The 18,548-nt window shown below is 34.7% G+C and overlaps 1 protein-coding gene across 1 annotated transcript in view; it reads right to left on the bottom strand.

The window, feature by feature from the left end:
* LOC111047188 (protein FAM8A1) overlaps positions 1–18,548 on the bottom strand; it is a 44,651-nt gene that overhangs the window by 9,482 nt on the left and 16,621 nt on the right. Inside the window, exon 3 of the mRNA XM_022332875.2 lies at positions 6,235–6,376. Within this exon, the coding sequence (XP_022188567.1) occupies positions 6,235–6,376 (142 nt within the window). The remainder of the gene's footprint in view (positions 1–6,234; positions 6,377–18,548) is intronic.

An 18,548-nucleotide genomic window follows, 5' to 3' on the forward strand; every position in this document is an offset into this window, starting at 1 on the left:
CAATTTTTTTTGTTGGTAATCATTGTGCATATGCGTGCAATAATTGGTTATTTGTGCCTGCTACAACGTCACTGCACAGGATCGCGACTAGGTGCCACCCCGACTAATTGTCACCTTTTAAAACCGGTTTTTAGGAGGGTACAGGTAGTCGTCTACGGTCACTAAAACCTCGGTCACGCACCTCGATTCCACTCCACAAGAAATCACTATTCTTGTGCAGACTTCATGTAATACCTCAGTTGATAACCAGACTGATAGCTTCATTGATGGATGAAAATTTGACTGTCCTAGCATTAGGCTCAATTTACTTGTAAACGGTGCGTCTGACGGGAAAGTATAACTGAACAAAATGTGTTTAGAATTGTGCTCTACATCTGGTTCAGTCATCAAAAGGGCTTATTATTCATTTTTTTCTGTTTTCAACCAACTCGAAAAAAATTGTCCTAAAAATAGCAAAGACGGTGAATATTTCCCGAACCGTGCGTTTTACGGGAAAATGTTGTTGGACCAAATGTGCTTAGAATTCAATTCTACATGATAACCAGTATTAAAAATTGCTTGATTGCTTGAACGGCTACCCCACTGCGGTCCCACTGGACATGCTATGCGTGAGCTCTTCGTTTTCCTGACCTAACGCCATGCGATTTTTATCTTTGAGGCTTCATCAAGGATCGAGTATACGTGCCTCCGCTACCAGCTAAATCTAGAAATCAGATTGAAACAGCTATTGCTGCTGCTATTGCTATTTAAAACTTTTAGCTCACAAATATTTTTGGACAGAAATTGAACTTTCCACAGTAAGAACATAACCTATTTTTTTGGACATATTATTATTTATAAAAATTTGGGAACAAAATAGTTTTGGGCTATGCCTGTTGTTCTATCCCGATCATATTCATATGATTTGTAATTGTATCAATAAATCTATGATATATACGGGTGTCCCACCAAGGTTGTAACAGCCGTTAATCATAGATTCTACACAACATTTCTGACAAAAAAAGGTCCAGTAAACTTTTTACCTATCGACTTAGTTTTCGAGATGTATAGATTTTTCGATATTTACAGAATATGCCTACTTCAGGTTATTAAATACTCGATAACTCGAAAACTACTGGACGAATTTCAATTTCAAGGGTATTGTTGGAAAGAGAAAAACATTTCAAACAATATTAATGTAATTATTTTCGTTATTAGATATTTTGAAGTTTTTATTAGGGCTTAGACTTGAAAAATTCTATTCTTAAAATTCAAAGTCAAATTCCAAACCGTTTTTTCTCGATTTTTTTTCGGGTAATTATAGTGGTTTCAATATTTCAAAACTTCTCCATTTCATAAGCTTTCGGTTAAGTATAAATTTTATAAAGGTAAGTTCCATAATAAAGTGTTCAAAACTGCTAATATCTGGGATGATCACCTTCAAAATGAGGAAGTTCACAAACAGCATGCATCAAGTGGTGATCCTAAGGGTGGAATCACCTGATTTCTCTCTGACAATATTCACAAGTTTTAATCAATATTTTAACATTATATGACTTTCATGATTTACAATGATATGACTTTTTCAATAACTTGCATTATTTCCTGTACGGTACCATAACTCCTGAATAAAATAACAAGAAGTGTATGTTTCAAACTATTTTCAGTATAGTTTTCAGTGTGCTTTCCATTTAATTGGCATGATATGTATCAACTTTAGCTAGTAGAGAAGTGTTCGCGTTCATTATCATGAAATTTACCTTGATTGAGTACTTGAACATGTTATTGGTGTATGGTGAGTGTGGATGCAATTCCAGAGAGGCAGAGAGAGTATACAGGAGACGTTTTCCTGACCGAAAACACCCATCTCATAACACGTTTTTAAGATTGATAGAGGTCAAGATGGTAAGGGTCTACGATCAGTTTCAAGGTACGACAGGCTCATCTTAATTTCTGAAGCTTTTGAGAATCTTATTCTTAAGTATTTCGAGCAGAATCATCGATCCAGCATCCAGTAGGCAGCAGGGAAATTGGATGTTTCAAGAATAATAGTTCAAAAAATATTTAAGAACAATAACTTTTGACCACTTCATGATACCCCAGTTCAAGAGTTGAATGAACTTGATACTGTTTAAAGGATGCAGTTTTGCCGTTGGATCTTAGCACAAGATTGTGTTTCAAACATTTTATGGACAGATCACAGTTAAAAGTACGTTCACAAGAACTGGTGCTGTAAATTTCCACAATACACATTCATGGACCTTTCATTTTCCCTGCAAGAATAAATGGTGAAGTTTTTATGGACTTTCTGGTCAATGAGCTTCACGAATTAATGGAAGACGTGCCTCTCAATTTGAGGCAGAATATGTAGCTCCAGTTGGATGGCTGCCTCCCTCATAATGCTAGAAACGTCCTTGGGTGGCTTGATAACAATTATGCTGGGCGGTGGATGGCCGAGGTGGACCCGTAAGTTGGCCACCACGCTCACCTGATCTTACTCCAATAGACTACTACTTTTGGGGGTTTGTGATGAGTTGAGTTTTTAGATTACAGAGAACCTGTAGCGACCAGGGAGGAACTGATTCTCATAATTCGTTGACGTTTAAAGTAATGAAGAGACGGCCTGTAACGAAGTGAGAAGGGAAACTCGAAGCTTGATGAACGGCAGCAGAAGTTGCATCAACAGAAATGGAGGCTATTTCGAAATTCTGTAAGCAGTGAGCATGATATGTAACTTGATTACCATCTGAATGATTGCCATCAGTTTTTTTCTAATACTGTCACATAATTTGAATTATTATTGTATGGATACATTTTGTTGGATATTGTAAAAGTGCATGATTAATATTTTATAAAGGATTTAGGCTATATGCTACAAAAAATAATGCAATAATCAGGTGATTTCACTCTTAGGATCATCACTTGATGAATGCTGTTTGTGAATTTCCTCATTTTGAAGGTGTTCATCCCAGATATTAGTAGTTTTGAACACTTTATAATGGAACTTACCTTTTAGAATTTATACTCATTCGAAAGCTTATGAAATGGAGAAGTTTTTGAAATATTGAAACCACTATAATTACCCGAAGAAAAATCGAGAAAAAACAGTTCGAAATTTGACTTTGAATTTTGAGAATAGATTTTTTCAAGTTTAAGCTCTTATAAAAAACTACAAAATATCTAACAACGAAAATAATTACATTAATATTGTTTGAAATGTTTTTTTCTTTCCAACAATACCCTTGAAATTTAAATTCGACCAGTAGTTTCCGAGTTATTGAGTATTTAATGACCGGAAGTAGGCATATTCTGAAAATATCGAAAAATCTTTATATCTCGAAAACTAAGGTCGATAGGAAAAAAGTTTACTGAACTTTTTTTGTCAAAAATGTCAAGTAGAATCTAGGTAACCCAGTATACAGGGTGTCCCACCAAGTTTGTAACAGCCGTTAACCATAGATTCTACACAACATTTCTGACAAAAAAGGTTCAGTAAACTTTTTTCCCATCGACCTAAGTTTTCGAGATATATAGATTTTTCAATATTTTCAGAATATGCCTACTTCCGGTCATTAAATACTCAATAACTCGAAAACTACTGGTCGAATTTCAATTCCAAGAGTATTGTTGGAAAGAGAAAAACATTTCAAACAAGATTAATGTAATTTTATTTGTTGTAAGATATTTTGTAGTTTTTTATTAGGGCTTAAACTTGAAAAATGCTATTCTTCAAATTCAAAGTGAAATTTAAAACCGTTTTCCTCGGTTTTTCTCCGGGTGATTATAGTGGTTTCAATATTTCAAAAACTTCTTCATTTCATTAGCTTTCGAATGAGTATAAATTCGAAAAGGTAAGTTCCATGATAAAGTGTTCAAAACTGCTAATATCTGGAATGAACACCTTCAAAATGAGGAAATTCACAAACAGCAAGCATCAAGTGGTGATCCTAGGGTGAAATCACCTGATTTCTCTCTGACAATATTCACAAATTTTAATCAATATTCTAACATTCTACAATGATATGACTTTTTCAATAGCTTGCATTATTTTCCTAAGGGTGAAATCACCTGATTATCGCATTATTTTCTGTAGCATATAGCCTAAATCCTATATAAAATATTAATCATGCACTTTTACAAGATCCAACAAAATTTATTTATAGAATAATAATTCAAAGTAGATGAATGACAGAATTGAAAAAAACTAATGGCAACCATTTAGATGATAATCAAGTTACATGTCATGCTCACTGCTTACAGGAATTCAAAATAACCTCCATTTCTCTTTGTGCAACTTCTTCTGCCGTTCATCAAGCTTCGAGTTGCCTGTCTCACTTCGTTGGTTTCACTCCTCATTACTTTAAACGTTAATCGAATTCTGAGAATCAGTTCCTCCCTGGTCTCTACAGGTTCTCTGTAAACTTTATACTTTTCACAACCCCCCAAAAGTAGAAGTCTATTGGAGTAAGATCAGGTGAGCGTGGTGGACAACTTACGGGTCCACTGCCCAGCATAATTGTTAAACCACCCACGGACGTTTCTAGCGTAATGAGGGAGGCAGCCATCCAACTGGAGCAACATATTCTGCCTCAAATTGAGAGGTACGTCTTCCATCGATTCGTGAAGCTCACTGGCCGGAAAGTCCATAAAAAATTCACCATGTATTCTTGCAGGGAAAATGGAAGGTCCATGTATGTGGAAAAGTTATTGTGGAAATTTACAGCACCAGTTATTGTGAACGTACTTTTATCTGTGATCTGCACATAAAATGTTCGAAATACAATTTTGTGCTAATATCCAACGGCAAAACTGCATCCTTTAAACAGTATCAAGTTCATTCAACTCTTGACCTGGGGTATCATGAAATGGTCGAAAGTTATTGTTCTTCAATATTCTTTGAACTATCATTCTTGAAACATCCAATATCCCAGCAGCCCGCCGGATGCTGGATCGAGGATTCTGCTCGAAATACTTCAGAATAACATTCTCAAAAGCTTCAGAAATTTAGACGGGCCTCTCGTACCTTGAAACTGATCCTAGACCATTACCATCTTGACATCTGTCAATCTTGAAAACGTGTTATGAGATGGGTGTTTTCGGTCAGGAAAACGTCTCCTGTATACTCTCTCTGCCTCTCTTGAATTGCATTCACACTCTCCATACACCAATAACATGTTCGAGTACTCAATCAAGGTAAATTTCATGATAATGAACGTGAACACTTCTTCACTTGCCAAAGTTGATACATAGCATGCCAATTAACTGGAAAGCACACTGAAAACTGTACTGAAATAGGCTGAAACATATACTTCCTGTTATCTTATTCAGGATTTATGGTACAGGAAATAATGCAAGTTATTGAAAAAGTCATATCATTGTATAATGTTAAAATATTGATTAAAATTTGTGAATATTGTCAGAGAGAAATCAGGTGATTCCACCCTAGGATCACCAATTGATGCGTGCTGTTTGAATTTCAAGTTTAAGCCCTAATAAAAAACTACAAAATATCTTACAACAAATAAAATTAAATTAAACTTGTTTGAAATGTTTTTCTCTTTCCAACAATACTCTTGAAATTGAAATTCGACCAGTAGTTTTCGAGTTATTGAGTATTTAATGACCAGAAGTAGGCGTATTCTGAAAATATCGAAAAATCGATATATCTCGAAAACTAAGGTCGATAGGAAAAAAGTTTACTGAACAGTTTTTTTCAGAAATGTCGAGTAGAATCTATGGTTAACGGCTGTTACAACCTTGGTGGGACATTCTGTATATATAATTATTACTGAAGATACTTCACTTATCAACGATTCGGAAAAACTCGACTATAGACTTGATGTGAGCTATGTGATGTGACAGATGGTACCTATAGTGAGGTCCACGTTATAATAACAGTACTTGATCAACTTTGGTTTTGCCATCCTTTTCTATCATTCGACAAAGCCGGTGGTACTATCCTTTTCTAGGTCCACAACGTTTTTCATCACGTTTTTGAGTGTAAAAATATAATTAATGCAGAGAATTGGCATCGCTATTCTCCTATCTTTATCCACTGCCATTATAACGTGGACCTCACTATAGTCACATTGAACATACATAAAACGTTTTAAAATGTTTTTCCATTAAACATATAGTTTATAACTGTGAAGAATTGAAACTTCTATATTCATTTATGAACACTTTATATTTCGAAAAACTGTGAATTGCTGATAGCTAGATTAATTTAGTAGTTTGGAAGGAAATGTAACTCACCTCAAAAGCACAAACAAGCACCCTATGGACCATCTCCCAAATCACCATTTGCAATGCAACTCTATAATCAAGTTTGATTTCTTTTTGCAAAATGTCATAGTCCAAGAAACTTTGCAAATCAAAGTCTACGTTGTACACATCTCTGAAAAACATAATCATCAGCAATATATAACTATTATGACTATCCTTTCAGATATACGAAGGAATTAGATTTTTAGGTAAATGAACAAAACTACAGGTTCATTGATAAATTAATTGATTTCTGTACAATCATTTTTAAATTCTTGATCATGTCACATATTAAGTGATAACCGATTGATAAAACTTGCTTACGGGAACCGGGAGCGTTTAGCAAACTGATCGTGATCGTGCTGGTAAACCTTTTGTGCCGAGCACTCCTTTTAATTCAGGCCTTTTCCCAAGTTATAATAGTAAATTTAATACGCAATAGACTAGAGCCATTATTGTAAGTGAGTTAGCGAAATAAATTATTTTCTCTCTCTATTATGAACGGCCATGACTTCGAGTTTCCCATGATAGATATTTAAAAATTGTGGCTCCGAGTCGTCGAGGAATGTAGATTATGGAATTATCTCTAAAACTTAGCCTTCCTGTCGCGACATAAAGTGCGATAAGTTGGAAAACAGCAAGCAATGAAATTATAACAAACTACCGATTTTGCAGTTACTATTTGGTCCAAAGGCTCTAGAAGCCACGCGACGATTGGTCAAATTGATTCCTTTCGCCCAATAAGAGACCTGTTTCTAAATACAGTAGTGGGGATTCCCCAGTCGAGAGACCAGATTACGTTTCGGAGGACACTTTGCTAGGAGCACTACGAGAGTAAAGATGTAGTCATTATGTTTCGCCCTTTTTGGGCAAGTTTACAAGTTTATATCATTAGTTAGTTTTATTTTTATTAAAGTTTAAATTTACTAGTAGTGCCATGTCCTGAAAGGTTTAATTGTGTTTCTTCATCATGTACGAATAATTGTTTCTTCAAATAACCGCTAAGGTACGTAAACTAAGGTTAAAATATAATTTAGGGAAATTAATTAATTGAAACTTCAATCAAAAGATTTTATCAACAAAGCCTGTTATTTTTCAAGTTAATAATATTAATTGAGAATAATCCTTTTGATTTTATTAGTGATGGAAGATACTTATAAATTTTTTCTAAAGAAGTATAGAAAGTTTTCAGTTACGTTACATTTGAGTTATTGTTTCTGGAGATATATTATCGTAGAGTATTGCTGAAAGTCAGGAAGATAGCCTTTAAATTGGAATGAAATTTTTAAGATTATGTTCATATTGAGTTTATGACATTTTATAATTTATATTTTTCAGACTCTGTTTTCTTATGTCATTAAGGCTTTCGAATGATTTAGTAAATTTTTATGATAGAAATCTTAATAGACGAAGAAGAAAGTTTTTCTTTTCCATGAAATTAATATTAATAAAAGTTGGCTAGCGCACAAGTTTCCAACAATACCAGTCGAGCTACTATATGAAAAATTATATTTGATTTCGCAAACCAAACGAAAAATATCATATAAGTTAGCATCATTTCAATCTGAATTATTCCTTTTCTAAGAGTATTATATCAATTTATACATCATAATTAATGAAGTAACATCATAACATCATGATAGTTAACATCATAATTAATGAAGTATTCATTTTCTAAAAGCATTATATTAATTTATTACGGGTGTTTTCATAAATGTTGCATTGTATATTAATGACACTCTGGCAAGTAAATTTGTTTTGAATCTGTTAAATTTTGAGAATGAAATCAGAACGTCAAGATAAAATCTAAATTGAATAACAGAATAAACTCCTGTTTTAGCTTTTGATGAATTGTAGGAGAGTTAGAAATTAATGCTGTAATACATTTATTTACAGCGGTTCATGTGTGTCCCCAACCAACTTCTTGTACTACCACCCCTTTGGTTCCGCAACTTTATGTAACACCGCTTCAAGACACCCGTTCAGACGACAGGTCTAGGGACGTAAGAGGACGTCGCCGTCAAGCCAAATTCAACCGGTAAAAGTTCACCGCCAAAAACAAGGTACTGTAACCCCGACGATAAAGCAACGTACAGACCAACGAAAGTGCAGTGTAGTGAAACAAAGGTTCATTCGAGAATGTCAATCAAAAATGGGGATTCAAAATTATTATGAAATGGGTTATATGGGTTACTATCGACGAACTTGGGTTCAACGGGTTTTCTTTCTTGAGTAATTCCATGTTGAAATGAACTTGTTATTTGATGACTGATATTGTTTGGTTTTGTGACGTATTGCTATCTAATCGGGGATAGTAATGCCCCCCCGAATCAGATGAAGAATGTCACCAAAGTAACATGAAATTGTTGTTTCTGTTGTTCGATTTTAGTTGCCAATGTTTATTGAAGCTGTTTGTATTTTTCAATTATTTCAAATTGTCGTGTTATTCTATAGTATAAACCTATTAAATCAGGCATGGCAAGATTAATTGAAGTTTTCTTGACTCTAGCCCGTTCACCTGCATGAATTAGGTATAGACTCAGGTATTTTCTAGATGTGTCGGCCTATTTCTAAATTCTAAATTTTATTCAAAATTATCTTTTTTATCATTTTTTAAAAAGTGCTGGCACACTTTGATAAAAAAGTTGAAATACACTGTGTCTGCTACTCCCGTTGCTCGGTCAACCAGTTTAGGAACCGTCTCCGGTAAATATATTATGAGTTAAAAATTGCTCCCCATCTAAGGCCCATGTTATACGAGCGCTAATGCCGCGGCGTTTTCAGCGTCGCATTAACTGGGCAATGGTACTTCCATAGTGCGCGACAACAACGCTGTGTATAACTTAGTTCAACGTTGCCGACGCCGCGGCATCAGCGCTCGTATAGCATGGGCCTTAAGCCAATACCTACTACTACATCAGGCCCCACAACTAATTAATGACGTCATAGCATGTAGATTGATTCTTCCTAGAATCATAGTAGTTTATACTAGCTCATCATTGTATGCTCTCCAACTTTTGTTGCTATATCGGTTTTTATCGGGTGAAATAATATTTAAACTACAGATTAAATAGGAATTTTATTAAAATAAAAACACTTTATTCGACTAATGCTATAATTTCCTCATACTTTCAGCTTAATAGACATATTTGATTCAGTGATAGAGATATTGATGAATTCATCTCAACCAAATAACAGCCTAATAACAACCAAATAATATACCTAATAACATCCTGTATCAGAATCAAAGGAGAGATAATGCAAAGGTAAACCAAATCAGAGGTAACTCATTTTCAGAAAAGAGGCTCCCAAAGACCTGGATGACAATAAATCTGTGGTTACAGAAAAACCTATTATTAGAATGTTTTCTAGTTAGGTAAAACCTTTCCATCTTATGATGTTATGGACAGTTCTAAAACTTTCATTTACTTTTTAATTCATTAGTTTAACAGTTCTTTCGCACTTTATTTACACTGATCTTCTACACTCCAATTACACTGTTATTTTACACACTATTTACACTGTTCTTTCATACTTTATTTACACTGCTCTTTCACACTCTTATCACAATGTTATTCCACACATTATTTACACTGTTCTTTCAAACTTTAATTACATTTTCCTTTCACACTCTTACACTGTCCTTTCACACTTCATGTAAACTGTTGTCCCACACTTTATGTACAGTTCTTCCAAAGTTATTACACGATTTCTCACTCATCAAAACTTTTCAGTGTTGAACAGTTTTCAACTTTCTTTTTTTCAATTTACTTTTTGAAAAATTATCGTTCTTTATCTTCACATAGTTCTTGAGCATTATGTTCGTAGATGCCTTCAGAAGACTATTTAGCACCAATTCTCTGCTATGCACTCCACAATTTAGACTTCTTTGGAATAAACCATATTCATCCATCAATTTTTTTGTGAGTTGCATTGATAATTGCCGTTGATCTTCAACTTGAAGAAACTCTTTTTCGTTGGTTTTCTCAACCAATTTTTGAATCATAATGCTATTCAAAATAATGGTATTCACAACTTCGGGTTTAGGATATGATAATCCACCTCTGTCAATATTTTGTATCATACTATAGTTTGCAGAGTTCTGTTCTTCAACAATGAATGATTTGTCAGCTAGGACGAGTGACTGACGGCAGTGATCACACTTGTTCTTTTTTAACACCGCTCTTGCACAATAGCCAGCTAAATACGTGAGTACTGGAACATTGTCTTCAATATTTGCAAAGTCCTCTTCTTCAAAGACAAGGTCTTCAAAACTTTTTGGAATTGATCCACTCACTGATTGCTCTAAAGGATCATTTGTACTATTCAATACCTCTTCACTCAATTCAACTTGAATATTGCCAAATTTGCTGGATTTCAATGTTAGTGGAAGTAGATTTTGCAGTGGAATTTTTGATTCCACCTCAAATACCTGACGTAACGAGATCAGGTATTGTGATCCTGCCATTGTTCTATACTTTCCAAAACGTGCTTCTAGTGCATCTGTTTGAATTTTTCCAGGAAGAATATAATTGAAATTAAGCTCATTGATGCAATAATTTGTCAATTCTAGAAGAGCGTGAGTGGTGTGACTTAATGCTTCATGTGTCTCTCTTTTGTCAATTTGTTTTTTTGAAGATTTTTTTGCTTCCAAACGTCAAGCCAATCTAGAAACTTTTCCAGAAACTTGAAGTTTTCTTGATGAGGAGCAAGAGGCATTTGTAAGTCATCTTTGAAACGTATGTCTTTGAACATAGTTTTAACATTCACAATTCTCCACCACTTCGAAATGAACTTGATGAAGTCTGCTGTTGAATCACAGTGCTCAATTGAATGTAATCTTCCAATGGCCAACAACCCTTCAACCACATGCTCATTGAAAACATTAAGAAAAAATTTTACACACTGCCTTTCAAAGTTCGTGGGTGAAAGTGTCTTCATTGACAATGTGTGTGCAAATTTTATGACATTTGCTCAATATCATAAACTTTTTTCAAACAACCAAATGAAGCACTAACTAATTTACTGTGTCCTCATTACTTTCTATTTCTGGATATTTGATTGTTTGTTCAGTATCCTTCTGATTAATCCAGTTGTTTCTTATGCATTTCAAAATATGCACAGTGTCAAATAAATAGAAAAGTGGCTTCCTATTGTCACTAGGATGTGGATACACAATACTCAAATTAGGAGGATTACTGAATAATGACATAGCTTGCATTGTTGTCATTTATTACACATATTACATTGAAACCTATTTCTTGTAGGCCAACAGTAACTTTTCTATGTGATAAAATAATGTTTCTGCTTTGATAGTTCTCACTGGTAAAATAAAAATCACTTCTCTGAAAGAAGAACATAGGCTCTGAATCATAAAGACATGTGCTGAACTTGCCATGTCTTGACTATAGTAAGCATGGCCCAAAATTCCTCCTCCAGTGTAGTCAAGATACGGCTTGATATGAATTTCATCAATCATTAATGAAACAGTCAGATCATTCTTATTCAATAGATTAAATTTGCGCTTGGCAAAACTGAGAAAGTTTTTATCAGTTAGCTCTATACTTGGATTTGAATTGTGAACCAAGCATAGATTGTGAAGTGTATTCGGATGAGGTAATGTGATTATGCCCAAACTTCCCAAGTATCTGTAAGCATGAGATGAAATGCTATGGAAAATACTGCATAAAACGGTGAACTCTGTTGAGTAACGGTTAGAAAACTTATTTGTATCTAAAAGATTTAATTGTTCCTTAATAAACTTCAATTTTTCCGAGTTGGAGGCAAATTCCAATTCCTCAATTTGGCTCAGACACCCATCAATTGTGCTGAATAAATCACTTTTATTTGGCCTCCCATTAGAGTTTTGAATGAATTTGGTAAATGAATGCAATGTTTCAATCAAATCGTTGATGTCATTTACATCACGCGGATAGTTTACATTGTTCATTGCTTTTAATTCGACTTGCCCCACAAATAACGAAAAGTGTAAATTTGAATTCACCATGGCTGAAAGTACAATGTTAGGCACAGGCACAGCTTCAACAATCAAGAAGAGAACACTGTCTGGTTTTTTTACGACACTCCATTCACTTGTTACTTCAACTTTCACTGAATCCACTAAATTTGATAATTCAATAAAACTTTTAAATTTGAATTCATCATCGTATTTCTTCTTTGATTGCAAACTTTTCTGAATTGCTTGATTCAACTGATAGTTTTCTTGACGCTCTCTTCTCTCTTCAGCACTTTCTCTTGAAGAATATTTAGTTGACCAATGTTTTGGGCAATTGGGAAAGAATCTGGGAATTGCACCTTCTTTCAACTTGACTCTATTGAGTTTGGCTTCCAGATTTTCTCCATGCTCGTTGTATGCTCTTACTACTTTGATGATATCCCTATCATCAAAGTGCTTTTCACATACCTGAAACAAAGGTGCAAATTTATTAAACCTGTCAAGAAAAGGTCCTCCATTTCTCTCATCCCTGCTCTCCACTGATCAACAAATTTATGAATTAGGATAAAAATTTCTCAACACATCTAGCCTACTTTAATATTCTTACAAAAATAGATATTTTAACTGATAAACATTTTTCAAATAATAACTGAATAAACATAATTAGTTGAGAAACTACAGAGTAATTCAGCATAAAATGCAGACATATTGAAGATTTTCGGAAAAAAAATTTCCAAAAAAATATAAACACGCTTGTCTGTTATGATAAACTTATGAATTTTGATTTTTTCAAAGTAGCTATGCTTATTAATGAATGTCTGTTTTGCAGCCTTTGCAGGAAAACTTGAGGCAATTAAAATTAAAATATGATAACTTACCTTTGAAGATTTTGTAGGATTAAAGTTCTTCCTTCTTATCGCTTGTATCCATTTTCTTTTCAAAGTTTCATCTTTCGGAAAAGAAAATACAGAAACTTTTGAAGTCTTCTGATAATTCCCCGCGACAGTTGGGTACACAACAACAAAATCCCATGATTTAAAACTCCATTCACCATTACTTTCCACAGACATATATTAGATTTATGATAAACAAACTATATTTATTAAAATAATAGACCGTGAAAATAGAATTCGTAATACAAATTTCGATGGTTACCGTATCAGATGTAATAACAAGTATCAGCGCTCTTACTTCGCTTGCCTACCGCCAGTAGATCAGTGATCTACATGTAATGACGTCATAGTTCATTGGAGCTCCAGTTGTGGGGCCTGATGTAGTAGTAGGTATTGCTTAAGCTGTGGGTTTGCTTATCTCATATTAGTCTTGCTTGTATTTGGATGGTAGCGCTATTTCAGTGTCCCCACTTGCCCCTTCTTGAATAAAAATCTGGTGTGGTACACTCACACAAATTTCCTTGCTCATTGATCTATAAGCATCATTCTTAAACGAGGATAATTTAGGGGAATAACATAATGCCGATTGGCGGCTAAATAATTAAAACTACTATTATACTATTGTTATTGTTTTCAGAGTACATTTTCCTTTGTTTGAATATTATGAAATTTGAGGATTTTTTAAAAGTTGTCAAAACAGCTGTTCTACAAATAAAATATCGACATGTGTTCTTTTAAATAAACTGCTCTATCTACCTACCTCACACACGAGAAGGACGTTGGGGTGGACCCCCTCCCTGTTAGTTTCTCAGGAAGGAGACTCATGCCAGTTAATAGAGCTGATATATAACTATACAGGATATGAATTTGAAAAAAAATCGGTCAAGTCATTTTTGAGAAAATCGTGATAGAAATTCAAATTCAAAATTCATTCTTCTCATGAATATTACGGAGCTCCTGCAATTTTCCCAGAAATGAGACTCATGTCAGTTGATAGGGCTTATGAATAGCTATCTAGTGTATAAATTTGAAGAAAATCGTTAGAGCCGTTTTCGATAAAACCGTGAAAAACATGGTTTTCCAGCCATTATCCGCCATTTTGAATTGAATTTCTTATGTCGGATCCTCATGGTATAAGGACCTTAAGTTTAAAATTTCAAGTCAATCGGTTAATTAGGAGTGGAGTTATCGTGTTCACAGACACACACACACCCACACACAGGCCAACACCCAAAAATCATGTTTTTGGACTCAGGGGACCTTGAAACAAATAGAAAAAATGAAATTAGGGTACCTTAAATTTTTTTGGAAAGCAATACTTTCCTTACCTATGGTAATAGGGCAAAGAAAGTAAAAAACGCCTGAGTGTTACATACTTTGCTGTCAAGGATTCCATCCTTCTTGTCAAACTCAACTCCCAGCTTCTTAAAGCTGCAGTATGACCAGTAGCTTAGCCAGAATTTTTTGTAATGGGGGGGGGGGGGTTGGATGACCTAAAATTTCGTGCTCCCTTCAAACCTTACCTGTACATTGTGACGTTGCCTACATGAATTTGATAGCGGGTAGGGGGGGAGGGTGTTTGATAATAGAGAAATAATAAAGATGGAATGGTACTGAAATTGTTTTTCCTACAGGTACATTGGAAATTGACCATTCCTACACTGATTACAGAACGCAAAAAATCACTTTTCCACTCTAGTGCGCAAAGTAATACTTTACACTCTTAATACTTTGCGTATTATCTTGCAGCCCTCCCAATCAGCTGTTGACATTGTTGGCGTGTATTTTGAATCCGAATTTGTTCTATCTATATTTTTTTCTGATTTTCAAATAAATAGAAATGATAACTCATTAAATTATACATTTTGAATATTATTAATTATTCATTATTTCAAATAATATTTTTTCGCCACACTGCACAGAAAGCAGCTATTTTCCAGTCCCTACATAGATCTGAAAGACCTTGTTTGCAGACGACTATTGTCTGACGTCAGAAAAGGGTTTCTTTCCAGCCTATGCCGGAAAATGTTCTCTTTCTAGCCGCTAACATCCGTAGTTAATAAGTCATCCGCTAGATCGGGCGAGTGTCAACTTTCTTCATCTGAAGTTGCAATTATTTCAGTTCGAATTTCCAATCAAACTAATTCAGAAATTGCTTCACAACCATTTTTATTCAATAATTTATTGTTGATTAGCGCATTCTGAATTTTCAAAAATGCTTGAAGATGATGATGAGTATTCTTTATTTTGTATTCTTTATTTATTTTGTCAGCAATACCTGTAGTGTGGCGAAAAATATCGTTCACACCACGGGCAAAAATATTTTTCCAGCTCTCAATCTTTTCTAGTCCTCGGCCTATGGCCTTGGGCTTGAAAACCGATTTCGAGCCGGAAAAATCTCATTTTCTGCTCTAGAAGCGAAATATACTATTTTCATTCATAAATTGATTAGTTGAAAAATTATTTAGAAATTAAGATTTACACAAGATTATTCAAATTTTCAAATTAATTAGATTAATTTAATTTTTAATTTGAATAAATTATTGATTATCAATTTTCAATTGGATTATCAAGTTTAAAATAAATTAAAGTTGTTATTAATAACAAAATTATACAGACAAACATTTGATGGATTTCAGCCATCATTTTACCCATAATCAACCACTTTTCATATTCAATGGTAACTGTAGGAAAAATTTAATGTGAAATACATGCGCACAGTTCCTCTGCTGCACTCAAGAAACCATTCTGCCCTCGCCTACGGCTCGTGCGTAAACGTTTCTTTTGGTGCAGCAAACTCTCACTTTGTGCACTAGTTGCACAAATAACTATTTTTATGTTCAGTCACTGGAAATTCATTTAATACTTATTTACTTATTATTAAGATTGTATATAAATAATTATTGGATTTTCCATTACATTATTCTACTTTTAATACTTTAGAGTATAAGGCCCAAGTTATGAGTGTTACCATTTTTTCTTATCCATCTCTTCTCTCTCATTTTCCTGCATTTTCTCAAATGAACAGAAAATAATGAAGTTCTGTAAAGACGTTAAGCTAAGGTGTGGAAATGTTGTATTAGAAGGGCTCTGAAATAACGCCGAAGCTACACCCAAAATCGGAGGGTTTTTCCAGCGGTCTCCAGCATAAATTATTCTGTGTTTTCTCAACTTTTTTCAGAAACTAATTGACAGAGAATGTTCAAATTTGGTACACATGTTCAGCTGAAGTGTACAATTAATGTTGTATTGAAATGACTTAACGCCACACATATTCAAATTTGAGCATAGTCGTTATCTCTTTGGTTCACAATGAACAAACTTGAATTGAATTCTGATAAAACAACATTCATAAAGCTAAGGTGTGGAAATGTTGTATTAGAAGGGCTCTGAAATAACGCCGAAGCTACACCCAAAATCGGGGGGTTTTTCCAGCGGTCTCCAGCATAAATTATTCTGCGTTTTCTCAACTTTTTTCAGAAACTAACTTGAATTAATAGAAGAGAGCTGAAGAATCTTATATCCCGTTCTCATGATGAGTATATGACTAGGGTACAGAGAAATATCAAGGGTGAATCGAAGGAGTTCTGGAAGTTTGTGAATAGTAAGCGTGAGGCTAAGGGGATCTGTCAGAGAATGGAGCTCGGTGATAGGGCCTTTGTGGGATCTGAATTGCCCGATGGTTTCGCTGAGTACTTCAAGTCGGTTTATACTCCAATTACTTGCACCTTTAGTGATAACGTGAATCAGATTAGTGAGGAAAATGGAATTAAAAGGGATTTGGCTTCCAGTTCATTAGCTGTTCCATCAGTTTCTGTTGATAGCATAAGGAGGGCAATTAATAGAATGAAGCCACTCACTACTCCTGGTGGGGATGAGGTTCCTGCATTCATAGTGAAAGGTTGCAGAGATGTGTTGGTTGACCCATTGAAATATATATTCGATTTATCTTTGGCGAAAGGTTTATTTCCTACAAGGATGAAGATTTCCAAGGTAATACCCATTTTCAAGTCTGGCAGGAAGGATCTAATTGATAACTATCGTCCGATCTCCCTGCTTTCAGTCTTTGCAAAGGTTTTTGAGCTTGTTTTGTATGGTGAGATTTTGTATTACTCCCGTCCTCTGATATCGGACTGTCAACATGGGTTTCTCCCTGGAAAGTCTGTGGTCACCAATTTAACTGAGTTCACTATGGATGTTTCGAGGGCAATGGATTCTGGAGGTGAGGTTGATGTCATTTACACAGACTATACAAAAGCATTTGATCGTGTTGATCAGGGAGCACTGTTGAGGAGACTTGATGATTTGGGTTTTTGTGTGCAACTTGTGAATCTTTTCAGAAGTTACTTATTCCATCGTACCAATTACGTTATGGTCAGGTGTTCTAGATCAACTCCCTTTTTCAGCACTTCAGGAGTTCCACAGGGGAGTGTACTCGGTCCTCTTTTATTCCTTCTATTGATCAATGAACTGCCTCTCCAGTTAAAGAAAGCAAAATGTTTGATCTTTGCTGATGATGTAAAGCTCTACATGGAGATTATTAACTCCAATGATTGTAATTTGTTGCAGCAAGATCTTGACAGATTGGCTAGATGGTCTTCTATCAATGGACTTGACTTGAATGTTAGGAAGTGTAAGTGTATCTCATTCTCTAGAAAAAATTTGAAGATGAACTTTTCTTATGAAGTACATGGTATGAATCTGGAAAGAGTCGATACATGTAAGGATTTGGGTGTAATCTTTGATAGCTGTCTCAGGTTCTCAGTGCACATAGACTATAACATATCTAGAGCCAATAAAATGCTAGGTTTTGTTATGAGGAATACAGCTAACTTCAATAACCTTGATGCAATATGTACTGTTTATGTGTCATTGGTCCGGAGTGTGTTGGAATATTGCTCTGTGATTTGGAACCCTTATACTGATTTGTGTACTCATGGTCTTGAGGTTGTTCAGAATAAGTTTTTAAGGTTTCTCTATTACAAGCGCTTCGGCCAATCCTGTCCTTTGGGTTTTCCTACAGACCGTTTGAGAGGTACCTTTCACTTTGTATCATTGAGATTACGACGGGAGAGAGACTCATTGATTTTCGTGCATGGTCTGTTAAGGGGTCGATTTTCTTCTCCTTCGCTGCTCTCATCGATCAGGTTCCATGTTCCTGCGTTCAATTCCAGAGATCATCCCACCTTTGATTTTATCAGATGTAGAACGGTCAGTGGTTACAATGCTCCCCTGTTTAGGTCTCTTCGATTATACAATAGGCTTAATAATGCATTAGATTTTTTTGATTCAGACAGTGTGTTCAGGCGGGACTTGAATAAGATTTATATTTGTTGAGTTTTGTCTTTTTTTTTCTTTCCTATGTATTACATAATATATTAGTGTTTTTATTTATAAGTTTCATATTTGCAAAGTTTCCATGATTCTCTTTTCTTTGTTTCTTTTTTCTTTTCTTC

This window comes from Nilaparvata lugens, chromosome 1, assembly GCF_014356525.2.
Source record: "Nilaparvata lugens isolate BPH chromosome 1, ASM1435652v1, whole genome shotgun sequence".
In the NCBI taxonomy this organism is placed as follows: domain Eukaryota; kingdom Metazoa; phylum Arthropoda; class Insecta; order Hemiptera; family Delphacidae; genus Nilaparvata; species Nilaparvata lugens.